The sequence below is a fragment of the Watersipora subatra genome, chromosome 10, assembly GCF_963576615.1.
Source record: "Watersipora subatra chromosome 10, tzWatSuba1.1, whole genome shotgun sequence".
In the NCBI taxonomy this organism is placed as follows: Eukaryota; Metazoa; Bryozoa; class Gymnolaemata; order Cheilostomatida; family Watersiporidae; genus Watersipora; species Watersipora subatra.
In genome coordinates, this window is record NC_088717.1 from 55,654,503 (window position 1) to 55,669,626 (window position 15,124).

General features: G+C 37.9%; 2 protein-coding genes across 2 annotated transcripts; one reads left to right on the forward strand and one right to left on the reverse strand.

Annotated features, from left to right (window-relative positions):
• The first annotated feature begins 7,346 nt into the window (after positions 1–7,346).
• Positions 7,347–8,102, forward strand: LOC137407226 (uncharacterized). The gene has a single exon (XM_068093831.1). It carries the CDS (start codon positions 7,347–7,349, stop codon positions 8,100–8,102), a length of 756 nt encoding a protein of 251 aa, XP_067949932.1.
• A 3,323-nt stretch (positions 8,103–11,425) lies between these two features.
• Positions 11,426–14,297, reverse strand: LOC137405639 (uncharacterized). The gene is made up of 4 exons (XM_068091962.1): positions 13,995–14,297; positions 13,081–13,165; positions 12,636–12,788; positions 11,426–11,873 (listed from the first exon to the last, which is right to left on the reverse strand). The coding sequence occupies exons 1-4, from the start codon at positions 14,262–14,264 to the stop codon at positions 11,722–11,724; spliced, it is 660 nt and encodes a 219-aa protein (XP_067948063.1). The 5' UTR covers positions 14,265–14,297; the 3' UTR covers positions 11,426–11,721.
• Positions 14,298–15,124: the final 827 nt, after the last annotated feature.

Sequence of the window (15,124 nt, forward strand, 5' to 3'; positions counted from 1 at the left end):
CTTACATTCATAGACAAAATCCAAGATTTACCAGACTTGAGATTCAGTTTGCTTGGGATAGCGTTTACCGAACCAACAAACAGACTATTCATCTGTCTCTCAGCGTTGCTCTTAGGTTTGTGGCATATTTTTTCAAAATGATTTTTTAGCCCACAGTTGTTACAGGTCTTTCCATAGGCAGGGCATCGGCCTTTAGCATAGCTATATCCACAATACTTGCATTCTTTGCGAGGTTTGGGCTTTTTAGGTAGAGCACCCGAGTCCCGTTGAACATAATAAACACAAGATTCAAGGGGCTCATTCTGTAGAGTATTTCCAGTTGTGTCACTGGTAGATAATCTGAACATTTGCTGTTTTGTGATTTCTACAGCGCGTATGTCATCCAAAGCATTCTGTAGGTTGATGGCTCGGTCCCTAAGAAGACGTTCTTTCAGTTTAGCATCAGATAACCCAAATACAATACGACATAGCAGCATTTGATCACTCAACGTACCAACTTCACACTTGGCAGCTTAAGTTTTCAATCATTTAACAAACATGTCAATAGACTCGCCATCAGTTTGATTCATTGACCAAAACACATACCATGCATACAGCATGTTTCGTCTAGGTTTACAATATGCCTCGAATTTTTCTAATACATCAGTTAACATGTCTCTGCTTTGGCCAACTTCATTCTCAAACTGACTAAATATCTCTGTAGCCTCTTCACCGGCCTGATTAAGCAGTATAGCTACTTGGCGTCTGTTAATCAGAGCATTCTCAACCGGGGTAACACCCTTCACGCCTGGCTTCAATACTAAATCAATTGCCAGCAAATAATTTTCAAGAGAAATCCGCCACTTTCTCCAGTTATCAGAAACATTTCCCTCAAAAGAGAGCTCTCCAGGAGCTTTCAAGCCACTGTTCATCTTGAGAATCCCAATAAATCACAGAAGCAACCTACAGACGCAAAAAGCGGAAGCAGAAAAAAAAACAATTAACAGAGCAGGGTCCAAAAACTCCAGCTGCCACCATGTAATAATATATATCGTAGGCAAATTACCTGTGTAACGGTACTGTTGTAAAAGTCAGAGCTTATCGAAAGGACAGGGACTAGCCGGCCAGGGGGAGGGGGTACTAACTGCTAAAACGTGATCAGAATATCAATCCAGTTCGTGTCTGTAGTCTACTAGTCTATTGCGCGTGCTTCTACTGCGGCTGTCTTTGGCGGTCTGATGAGATCGCAATTACGAGGATTAAAATGTCACGTGCACTCAATTAATACCATTGCAATAACTGTCCCTAAATGCGCACTGCCGACTTAAAAAAGCGTAGCCAATGGTTATTTTGAATATTGACTGAGTAGCCAATAGGATAAAACTATGCACTACCCATCAATATCAGAAAGGTAAGTTTTGTCAGCCAGAAAGCGAAAAGAGAATTAAAAAAAATGTTGTTCTCCCAATCTTTTTATATTGGACAGTACCTCATCCTTTCATAACTCCTTTTTTACACTTTTCTGTGTATACCGGTAGTCTTCTTCCTTTCTCAAGATCTCCGAGGGAGCTTTCCATTCCAGGCTTGTACCAGCTACAGGCGTAACACGCGGACCTATCTACTCTGTTGGGAAAGCGGCACATAACACACTTTCATTTTGGTAGTTCTTTCCAAAACTTTTTTCTTGCTACTTCTCTTTGTATTTCTATAAAACAAGTGAGCCACATGATCAGTGATAAAATGACACTGAATCTCCTGACCATGATGTCAAACCTAACGTAAATAAGTTAGCCCAAGCTGTTAGTGCCCGTCTTTCCAGTACTTTCCAGTCTTTTTTTACATCATGAGAGAGTGGGCTGTTGAGAAGCTATGATTAGAGAGCTACATATACCATAAAACCTCTAATTAAACGCGATGGCGCTCTATTTTTCGATCTTTTTTTTATAGTGGAAGTCAATTGGAGGCGGCGTTCAATAAGAGGTTTTACGGTAGTTACCTATTCAAATTTTATAGGTAGAGCAAATACTACCTGCAGCGGAAATACTACCCAAAGGCTAGTATTTTCACTACAGGTCAATGACATATTTCTGTTGATTGTAATCTCTCTAATATGATAGCGGATGTGTGTGTTCGCTGCATGTCACACTTTCGGTCACGATTAGAAGTGGACTTAAAATGTTGCTATGGCCGAGATTGGAACTGACAACATTCAACTTGATAAGTTGACACTTTAATACAGGCATCCATTTTATGCTTTTCGGTGTTTCGGAATACATGTAGCTGTGTCTATGTAGCTTTTCACTATGTTGTATTGGCACACCCGATTATCTACTACCGGCCCACTAGACTGCCAGAGTACTAAAGTGCGTGTGTTAGCTCGCCGTGTACCACGCTTTTTAGTGTTTAGATAAGAAACCTTGTGGTACCACAACTACAAGGCTCAATACAATTTTGCCCAAATTTAAATGATTTTCGCAAACAACGGACCTTTTTGCTGTTCAAAAATGCCAAAAAAATCTTCGTAACAAATTTTGGATTTAAAATCAAAAACGTATCCTTTATTGTTTAGCATATATGAATGAATAAACAAGGCAGCGAAGAGAAGCAGACAGAGAACGACGAAGAAGGTGGTGGGTACAGCTTGGAGGGGATGAAAAACAAGCTCAACGTAATATAAACAGAGAACGCATGCGGAGAATGAGGAATCTAATGAGCAATGAGGATAGAGTTAGATATAATGATTGCAGTAGAGACCTATAACAGGCATGAGAAAATCGAATGAATGGAGAAGAATGACACTATTATAAAATTCTAGCAGAAGAATGGATGAAAGCATGAAGAGATGCAATGAATGAAAAAGAAAGAGAATTACATAATACTTAAGCACGAGAACGGATGTGAGTTGGAAGAAAAGATATGACAGAAGAAGAACTACGGAAGAGCCTCGAAGACAAAAGAAATAGAAATATCATACAGAGAAATTTGCAGGAGAAATAATGCAACTATTACAGAATACACAGACATTAAACTTTCACAGATCACGCTGGTAACTAATATTCTAAAAGCACCACAGAAACAGCTAAAACTAAGGTATGTTACTAGTAACTTACTTTGCTTTCCAATTACGTGCTGTTTAATATTTTGTTGATTTAAAAAGGTGAACTGCTTCAACCATATTATTTAATTTTGGCTGAAAAGATTTCAAGTGATATTAATTATTGTAACAATGAACAAGTCACTTCTGTTGCGTTTAATATGTGTTTTATAATTATTATTACCGCAATAATATTGAGGCCATAATAAGATAGTTTAAAAAAGAAACCAGCTTTTTCTCTTTTTCTGTTCTTAGTTGTTACGATTAGTTCAGTATTTTATACTAGCCAGTAGGAATACATGGTTGGCTAACATGTCAATTGTTAGAATTTTTGTGTCATGACCTTGAGCTCTTTGAGCAAAACTCAACATGTCAGAATTGCCTAATGCATCCCACCTACACCTTGATTAATCAAAAAAAGTCTAAGGCTAGGTTTAGCAATTTTAGTTTATGTACATCTGCACCACTATAAAATGAATTGATCAGCATGTTTTGAATAATATGAACTAGATAAAAAACTAGCAGCTTAGAGTGACAAAAAAATAAAGTGGTGTGCTGAGACAGTGACTGTTTTTACAGTTTCACCCTTAAGAATTGAGATCTTTATTAAATTGTTGTTTGATAGTTGATACATGTAGACACATAGTTATGTTTGTTTGAGAGACAAGCCTACGCACTTGTTACTATGTCTGTTTTACATAAGTTTACATTTACATATTAGAAGTTGTATTCGTTCATATTGGTGCAGACAACTCCAATTTACATATGCTATGTTGGTTACAAGCTCACGTATACAAATGCTGCTAATTGGTTAATAGGTCAATTAATCAATGTCTATTGGTTCATTTATTTTTTCTGTGCATTCCTTTACTTGTAAAAGCAACTTCCTGTTCTGTTCTAATTACAAAGCATGACAGCAGCACATTCTCTCCTTATATCTTAATTATGGCTAGTAGCACACAATCAACTAGCTCAACAGGTTATGAGCCCAGCAGGAGCCGACTTTATTTCGATGGGAACCAGGCATCATATCAAATATGGGAAACCAGGTTCATAAACTATTTATACACAGTAAATAAAGGGCTCCACAAGGCAATACTTCCCAAAGTGTCAACAGTTGAAGACGATACAGATTATGATGAAAAGACTAGATGGGCTTTTGCAGAATTAGTCCAAGCTCTTGACGAACACGGTCTCCTCAACTGATAATGAATGACAGTAAAGATGATGGTAGGAAGGCTCTACAAGTGTTGAGAAACCACTACGCGAGTATAGAGAAACCGCTTTATACCGCTTTACTTACACTTTATGAAGAGCTAACCACACTAAACATGAAAACTACAGAAGACATCACAGATTTCATCATAAGAGGGGAAAGAGCAGCTACAGGACTTAGATCCACTGGTGAAACTATCTCAGACAATTTGATAATAGCAATGATACTAAAAGGTTTACCAGATGCATTTCAGCCGTTCGTGGTAATACATACGCAGCTAGACAAGGCTAAATCTCTTACAGAGTTAAAAGCAGCGGTACACAACGTTGCTAATACAGAATCCGTATGTACGGCAGCGCAGTCATCTGCTCTAGCTACAAGTAGTAGACCTAACACTACATTCACACCAGGACAACCAAATGCATCAGGAAAACCTGCACAGCAAAAACGTATGGTATGTGGAAAGATGAATCACACATCGTCGCAGTGCCGATCGAAAGCCAAACTTTAATGTGGATACTGTGACTACTGTCAGACCCCAGGACATATTAAAAAAGTATGTTTGAAAAAGCAGCGTGAGAAATCATCTGACACACGTGCGAATGTCACTGACGAAACTACAACACAATTCTCGTTCACCACCTCAATCGACAGTGAAGATGTCAACCATGCTATGACATTACGCTATGACAATAACAACAGATTATTAGTGGACTGTGGCGCAACCTGCCATATAGTAAACAATCCCAACTACTTTACAGCATATGATGATAGCTTCAATCCAAAGCAACACTTCATTCAGTTAGCTGATGGACATAGGAGTAATGAACTTGCTACTGTTCGAGGTAATGCTCAATTCACTATTGCTGACTCTGAAGGTAAGATGCATAAAATATCTCTTCATGATGCATTGCTAGCTCCAGACTTCCCGGTGAGTCTCTTCTCAGTACAGTCAGCCGTTCAGTCAGGTGCTGAAATAACATTTACTAGGCAACACACCACGTTTACAGGTAATGACACTGACTTTAGCATTACTAAACTTGGCAAACTATATTATTTGCCAACTGACAGCTGTAATGACTCAATAAATGTCACTAGGAGTCTTGAGGATTGGCATGTGTCTTTAGGTCATACTAACTATGATGACATTATTAGCTTACAGTCAGTTACCCGTGGTATGACAGTACAAGGCAAACCGACTAAGACTTGTACCACAAACAACATGACTAAACTACCAAAATCACACGATGACCATCCCACGTACGCTACTAAGCCACTTGAACGTGTACACTCTGATGTATGCTGTCCAATCGACGCGACCTCCAGAGAAGGTCATAGGTACATCATAAACTTTGTTGACGAATATTCCAGCATGTTGTTAGTGTACTTTTTGCGTTGTAAGAGTGAAGCACACATCGCTCTAAGCAAGTTCTTGTCAGATGTTGCACCCATAGGTAGCGTTAAAGAACTCCACTCAGACAATGGAGGAGAGTACATGGGTCACGCTTTTCAAAAGGTGTTACTAGACAACAAAATCAAACATACAACAACTGCCCCATATACACCATACCAGAACGGTAAATCCGAGCGGGCATGGCGTTCCCTAATGGAAATGTCTAGATGCCTCATATCAGAAGCGAAAATAGCCAAAACGTACTGAACTTATGCAGTCAAACATGCCCAATACCTACGTAACAGGAGTTATCAACGCCGTACAAACTCCACAGCATACGAACTATTAACTAACACTAAACCTGACATGAGCAAAGTACATAAGTTTTGATCAACATGCACATATTACGTCGACGGACACAAACAGAAACTAGATGCTCGAGGCCAGATTGGTATTTACCTAGGTATTGATACTCAGAGTAAAGGGTATTACATGCTGCATGACAACAAGGTTACTACTACACGCAATGTAACTATACATGTCAATATGGAGAGCAAACAATGTCATGAAGATATTGGAACAGAACCCTATGATTCACCGCACAGTGCTACCAGCCAACGCACAATGAGACCTACTGATTCAGGACCTCCTAACAGAGTTTCAGAACCTGTAACACAGCCTGTAGACCTAAATCAAGAGCAGGCTAACCATGAAAGGCCAGAGCAAGAGCAACTAGCACCAAACCTAGAGCCTGAAACTTATGAAAGGCCTAGCAGGGAGAAGAAAACTCCAAAACATCTGTCAGACTGCTATCTGTATTTCACAGACCCACACACTGACCATGCTTATAACACAAACACACTACCACTCATACCTAACACATATGAGGAGGCTATTACTTCAGCAGATGCCAAACAATGGAAATTAGCAATGGATACCGAGATATCCACATTTGAGGCGAATAACACATGGACTCTCAAGCAGCTACCTGCTGGATTGAGGAGACAAAAGGACGTAGGGTATTCACTGTAAAACAAGGCAAACAACCAAATGATATCCAGTATAAAGCTAGATATGCAGCGTGAGGTTACTCACAGAAGCATGGAATTGATTACATTGAGACTTATTCCCCTACAACCAAGTTTACATCAATACGCACATTGCTACAAAAAGCGGTGAATGAAAACTTGAAGTTACACCAACTAGATGTCAAGGGAGCATACCTTAACGCACCCATTGACAAGGATATCTACATACAGCAACCACCCGAGTATGAGAAAACCCAAACTGGAGATGTCCCACTCATGTGTCATCTAAACAAGTCTTTATATGGACTTAAGCAAAGTGGGCGAAACTGGCACACCACTTTCACAGACGAGCTCAAATCTATGGGATATACTGCTAATAGTGTTGATCCCTGCTTGTACAACAAATACATAGACTCAGATCAAATCATCATACTCTTTTGGGTTGATGACATCATCATCGGCAGTAACAAACAAGAACTCATTGACAATACTATACACACACTTCACGAGAGATTCAAAATGGACAATAGAGGAGAATTGCAATAGTTTCTGGGAATAGATTTTCGTCGCCTGAGCAATAGCCATTATCAAATGAGCCAAGAGCGTTATATTGAAGCCATTCTCAGACGCTACAATATGACAGAATGCAAATCTGCCAATACACCAGCTGACAAAGCTATTGATTTGAGAAAAGCCACCGATGGAAACGAAGTAGATACCAATTATCCATACAGACAGGTGATCGGAAGCCTCATCTACTTGACGACAGGCACTCGCCTGGACATAAGTTGGATAGTCTCAAAGCTATCACAATTTCTGGTGAAGCCAACTCATGTTCATATTACAGCAGCTAAGAGAGTTTTGCGCTATCTAAAGACTACCAAGTCTTATACGCTGACATTCAAGCCCTCAGATCCTACACTAGTCGGGTACTCTGACTCAGATTGGGGTGGAGATTTAGACGAAAGGCGATCAACCGCAGGCTATGTGTTTACTTTAGGTCATTCCGCACCTATCAGCTGGAAATTGCACAAGCAAACAGCTGTAGCTCTATCATCAACTGAAGCTGAGTACATTGCAATGGTTGAAGCTACTAAGGAAGCCATACATCTACGACAATTACTAAACTCACTCAACATGCAACAAGATAACTCTACAGCTGTCTACGTTGACAATCAAAGTGCAATTGCCCTCGCTAAGAACACTGACAAGCATCACAATCGCAGCAAACATGTAGACATACGATATCACTTTATTAGACTACAAACCGATGTTGTATACACCTACATTAACACTAACAATAATATGGCTGACATATTCACTAAGCCACTCGACAGAGTCGCTCATATGCATCAACGAAAGATGTTGCTCCAGCTTGAGGGGGCGTGTTGAGAGACAAGCCTACGCACTTGTTACCGTGTCCGTTTTACATTAGTTTACATTTACATATTAGAAGTTGTATTCTTTCATATTGGTGCAAACAACTCCAATTTACATATGCTATGTTGGTTGGTGGCACGGTATGCTCCGTATACCGTGCCACGTATACGGACGGGTATAACTGGAGTATCTCAGAACCTGATTGCAACCTCAGAACCTCTATGTATGCATGCATACATGCATGTATGCATGCATACATGCATGTATGCATGCATACATAGAGGTTCTGAGGTTGCAATCAGGTTCTGAGATACTCCAGTTATACCCGTTCCACGTATACAAATGCTGCTAATTGGTTAATAGGTCAATTAATCAATGTCTATTGGTTCGTTTGTTTTTCTGTGCATACCTTTATTTGTAAAAGCAACTTCCTGTTCTGTTCTAATTACAAAGCATGATAGCAGCACATTCTCTTCTAATCTCTTATTTATGGCTAGTAACACACAATCATCAACTAGCTCAACATAGACTACTAAAGAAAAAGAGTAAGATAGACCGTTCGAGTAAAGGTGTAACTTTTATTGGCTATTTTAACCTTTTGTCATTAATATTATTGCTTTAGAGTTTTGTTAGTTGCGTCATACCTGCCAACTCTCACGCTTTGGGCGTGAGACTCACGCAATCACCCCAAAGAAAAAATGAAAATGCGTGAGAAATGCGTGAGATTTTTGCCCCAATTTCCACAATTTTATATATACTATCATTGATGCATCAATTGCTCCAAAACCAAATCTCACGCATTGCCCCACTCTTGGGTTGGCAGGTCTGAGTTGCGTATTTCACTTTTTAAACTTATAGATTAAAAAGGTATCTTTTACTGGTAAATATCAGTATTGCTGAACACCTTCACTGGTGCCTGAACCAGTAATAACCAAATTAGTTCACACAAGCTAAGTAAAAGTGCCCAAACTAAGCATGGTCAAAATAAACTAAGCTAGCAGAGTAAATTCAACACTAATGTATGTGTAGATTCGGATTAATCCGGTATAACATAATTCCTCCCTAATAACAAGTTACCCTCCCTAATAACAAGTTATCCTCCCACACAACAAGTTAACGCATACAACTAATCTGATAAAACAAATACTAACGTTCACTCATATTATTCAATAACAATAAGCACAAACAGCATACACACTTGCGTGCCTACCTCTTCTAAAGAATCTGCAATATCCATTTCAAATCGCACAGATTGTATGGAAGTTTATATTAGGATTATGCTAGTTTATGAATTATGCTAAGATTTCATGGCAGTGCTCCGAACCACTGGATGAGATTACCGATGATGGAGCTTGACATAGTATTTTTTCGGTCTTATTGTGAGGCCTATAACACCAGCCGGTTTTAATTTCGTTTATGTATGCGCTCAGGCTAACAAAGATTATTTACTTTATCGGAGTTGTCATACGTATAAACGTAGAAGCAGGACAACTCATGTTTATTTGAAATTCGCTACAACTGCTACTGTTTTACATTTACATGTTAAGTTAAACGTTGTGACCTGTCTTCTAAGTTTAGCTTACGGATATAGAATGATATTTTTGTTTTAGTTAAAAAATGTTGCTAGTTATGCGCTTTTAGGCATAGTTTCAGCTTTTAAAGAATTTTAGCGAAATTGTTGGCCAAAAACTATTTGCAAATGTTAATTATTCGGTAAAAGAAACAAAGCTACTCAAATAGATACTTTATTATGCCTGTACATAAACAAATCAAATAGATAGCTTATAGTTGCTATATGCTATGTTAGTATATCAAACAAGAGTTATTTGGTATACCATGAAAGCTTTGCAGAGTACCAGCAATGATATACAGCCCATCATATACAGCCCCCAATGATATACAGGGGGCTGTATATCATTGGTACCAGTGTAAGTCTATTTAATATAAATACAGCATCAGCTCACTTTGCATGTATGAGTTCTGTAAGCGTTTTCATAATTTGGTCCGTTGAGTACCCATTATTGTTTGTTATGTAGAATGCTATGAAACTAATTAAAAATTGTAAAAGCGCATTTTATAAACCAAATAAAATACTCATTCTGCAATGAAAAGGCTATCTAGCATAGGTTCAAACATTGTCCACAAATTCACCTCAACAAGTCAATTTAAGTGATCAATAATCTACACTTGGGCAGCGTTAGTGATTCCAACATTTCACCGCTGTCACAATTTCAGCAACATCAGTAAAACTTGGATCGAGCTAGAATTACTAAAATTGACAATTTGCACAAGGGGGAAAATTCCACTTCACATGCAATATGAAGTACATGTATTAGAATCAGATTATCTGTAAAGGCCAACGTATTTATAACCCATCAAATCTGTGAAAGGAACAAAATGGCTACAAAGAGGCCTTGTTGTTGCAACCCATTATTATAATACTATACATTGGGACTTCTCAAACTCTAGTGGGCTGTAACAACCGTGATTTACTATAATAAGCTTAATATGGCAGGGTGAAGACTTGATGAATGATACTATTTTTGCAATAGCCATACTTTTTTATAGCCTCAGTATATTATATTTACTATGCACAGCTTTATTAGTGGCACCTGAATGTGCTTTTGGAAATTGATCTGTTTGTGGACTGAAGATACTCTAGCCAAAAGGTATACTCACGTTATTTCTTGGTCACATTTTACAACACATCATAGCAGATAATAAAGAATATTTTGTAAATCTAAATGTCTTACTGGCTGTGATAAGTAATCAATTGTTTTTTCGCTAAGTTCTTGTAATATTGTTTCAGCTGGAGATATTTTAATTTATAACTCTTAGTTATCTTTTTTTAAAGAAATATCATGGTTAAGCTAGGCTATTATATCTAGATAGCCTGTGCTCTGTCGGTTCTTTGTTCATAATACACAAATGAAAATTTTATAAAAACAGTCTTTATAAAAGATTTTACCTGCTATTACTGTAATGGCTCTCATTACTAATGAGAGCATTTAATTTAACTGCAGACAGGTTGGTGATTGGTCGCATGCAGTTTTTAACAACCTTTATGAACTTAATGAAATTTATGTTACAAGGTCGCAATAAAAATGTCTTTTTTATAGTTTGTATTGTTTTCTGTCCATAAAATGGATGCATTCTGAAAGAGCACATTCTACATTAAACCCTGCTACATATATATTTTTGTAAATTTTTTAACAAGTTTATAAATTTTAGCTATTGTGTTCCCTTCATTGACCTATTAACTATAGTATAGTTAATAATTAACTATAATAGTTAATAGGTCTATCATTGGTTCCCTTATTGAAGTGTGTAGGGGCTCAGACTTTGCAAAACAGTTGTATTTGTAAAAGTCAAGCAAGAGTAAACAACTTACATGCAATCCTGAATAAATGGATCAAAGGTTTTGGTTGGTAAACAGTAATAGCACTTTAAACAACCAATATTGAATATTGAAGTACACAAAGAATGGTTTGGTGAAAAGACAACTTCCAATTGCAAGTTGCTAGTTTAGTAGAAAGACAACTCATAATATACAAATCGTTGCCGTCACATCATTTATATGACTGTCATATCTTATAGCCTGAGCACTGTTGTAGTTTAACACTTGTCATGATTAGAGTAAATTGACTCCCTTCAAGAAATTGGAAGCCATGCTGTTCTCTGTTATTGGCATGCTGGAGTTACAGAAGTCAGGCACAATGAAAACATCAGGGTCCTTGATTCCTGCTGTCACATTGCCGAACTGTACAGTGGTCAGCTGGTCAACTACAGCAGAGATTACAGATAGCCTAAGCTTCTGGAGAAGTGAACTAATTGAATTGGCAGCTAGAGAATGTAAGTGAAATAGGAACTTTTGACTTGACGAAAAAGACAAAAATTTGTGTGAAGCTAAAAATGACTGCAAGAATAAGACAGACCGTTGAAGAGTTGTCTTAACATCTAATGACATTAAAAAGTACTAGAATGAAAATTCTATAAACTGTTTGTTGTTTTAGCAAAAAAGGGTCTGGAACTATAATTAATGTAAAATCTCAGTTCACTGTTTTTCTGTGCAGTCATAATATTTTTCTATCCATGTTTTAAAAGTCTTTCAAATGCCTTATTTTTCAATGCATTTTTATATTAGTATCACACATACAACCCAAAAAATTAAATAGCAACAGTTATCCAGAATGAGAATATGCTATATCCCCTACAAGGTATATATCGGCAGTAGGTTTGCTGATCAGGATGGTTGCTAGCTGTTACTAGCAAGCAAATCAACTAGACAACAGTTATTCATAATTGTCACGGAATGAGTAAGTCTGTTTACTTCACAGAAGTATTAATAAACAGTCATGTTTTCATCACTGTCTGTGAAAACTACTATTTAAAACTCTTGTGCACCTTCACCTACATGTACATGCCAACCTCGTCTTTATCCTATCACGGTTTTCACCAGGCTTATTTTATACAGTCATGTAAAAAGCTCCATTCAATATAGAAATTTCAATTTAAGATAAAATTAGAGTCATGTTTAACACTAACCTCCTGCCACTGACTGCTGAATGTTCTGTGTACCGGGCAAAAATGTATCTCTGAACATGGTAAGGTAAGATTTTAAGATACCCTCACTCGATATGGTGTATGTATCAGTAACTTGGCTTCCCAGATTCCATGATCCCAGATAATTCAAACCAGCTACAAATATATGAATATATATTTTAGCATCCTATTTTAATAAACTAAGAAAGTAAAATAAAGTAGGACCACAAGCTTCAGACTAGTTCAACTAGTCATGAATATAGCCTTAGTGACTACCCGAGTTAAGGGTGAGTTCTACTATGCCCTGTTCTCATCAGCAGAAAATATGAATAGGACCAAGCATAAGCTAACTTCTATGATCAGTTAACTTTCAAAAAACCAAGGATGAAGTTGCTCAAAAGTTAAGGCTTCATTCAACTAAGTTTGCACGCAACAGAAAGCATCTTACGTGAGTCCGTGCAGAAAGCCTCTATCTTGGCTCCCCGCAGCTTTGTGCAGCGTATATGGAGATAATCTGCAAGGTAAGACTCGTCCTAAAAAATAAGCCATTGTTCTGTATCAGTCATTCAACTTCCTTGGAGAGTACATTTGATGAAGATGTTTACCAGTTATCAAGCATAAGTATTACGCAACAGGGCTTTAACATTTTAATGTCATCTATCATTTTTATAGCTTTCCTGTTATAACCACATAAATATGTATTTAAGTGCTTCTAGTTTGTTAGTTCTTCGGGTTGCTAGCTCAACTGTTGTTAAGAATTGCCTGACCGCTCTTATATTCTATACAAACCTAGTCTATGAACACGGGTGCTCCGTGCATTGTGAAAAGCGGCGGCGTCTTTCGCAACGCGCGTAGTATGCGAGTCTATTAGCATTTAGATATTTTCTTTGTAAAAATGATATACGACACCCACAGTATGTGCACATTGCTTGTCAAAAAGTCAATCATTTGACAACAGTCCAGTGTGTTTCAGATAGATATGTTAAGTTGATGTTAAAAAGAGAGCTGAAAAGTATTTGAGACCCAAAAGATTCAAGAGTACACAGTTCAGCCACATATGCTGAGCTCTAAGATAAATTGGGACTCTAAAGATAAACATATTATACTGCAGTTAGGCTTTTTGATAGATAAAAACAGGCAGTTTTTGTTTTGATTGCAGCAAAATAAAATCATACTATCTTCTTGACAAGACATATGCATTTATTGTTGTTATCAACAGTGTTAATAAGTTCTTATATATATAAAACCTTGCATAATAGTTTGTCAATGCTTCAAATACGAAAGAATGAAATCACAGGCTAACTCAAATTTTATCGTTGCACCTAAATGCTGAACAAGAGACCTGTAACATTGTTCCCGTACCTGGGAGACTATAACCTTGTAGCTTGCAATCAGCTTATCGTCTGAATAGACATCCTCTATGAGGGCCTCCATAGCTTTCTTGTAGTCATAGTGGATGCTGCCAACAACACTGTATATCGCACTCTTTCCATGGTTACTCTGAGCCACAAGACCTACGAGTACACTCTCCCACTGCATGGGCACGCACTTCTTGTCACTGACTACAACAGACATGCTGTTGACAGTCAGCAGGATTGCTGACAAGGCTACTACAGAGTTAACTACCGCCATGGTGTTACCTACTTTATGAATGCCTGGACGAAGAAAGCGTCTTATTATATACTTCATGGCCAGTGATGCAATAAGCAAACAACTAGCCGATTTAGCCTGAAAACTAAAATGAATAACTAGGGGTCATGTACGAATGTCCTTCTCATGACTGAGTTGAGCAGTTGAATTTAGCCGACAGTGATTGGCAAAAAGAAAACATGTGAGCCGCTTGATCGCTCTCGGAGATTTTCATAGCATATTATCTCCTCACGTGATGCAAACTCTGCACAATAAATTATAGTCTTCCTCATGCACGAGTGCTCAGATGGGATCTGCTCAGATCAGAAGGAGTGGGATCATGCATCACGAATATTAACAGTGTGGATGAGGCCTTACAGCCTTGACCTTAATTATGCCTCCAGATGCAACAGCTTGTACTTTTGACAAAAAGGGAATCCATAGCTCTGGATTCTCTTTTTGTCAACCTTATATCATCTAACATGTCATTCTTTGGTCAAGAAGGTTGGAAGCATGACTAAACTATGTTCGCTTTACCTCAGTATCTTTATTCTTGAAATTTTCAGTTACTGAACCAAAACGTTTCCGAGATTTCAAATACAGAACCATCTGATTTTGTATACATATTTGCAAATACAAATGTGTTCTCCTAAGTGGATTGAAGCGTTTTTTGAAAAGTTGTTGCCATCGATCAATGCTTCGTCTGTAGTCCCCCAACTCTAAGAACTAAGGCTATGGACTGACTACCAGCTATGGTAGTGAGTCATGGTTATTTGTTATTGGCAGAAAACACCTGTTTCCTCATTGCATCACTGTGATAGCTCTGTGTAAGCGATGGTGCAACGAACCGGCATGTGATATGG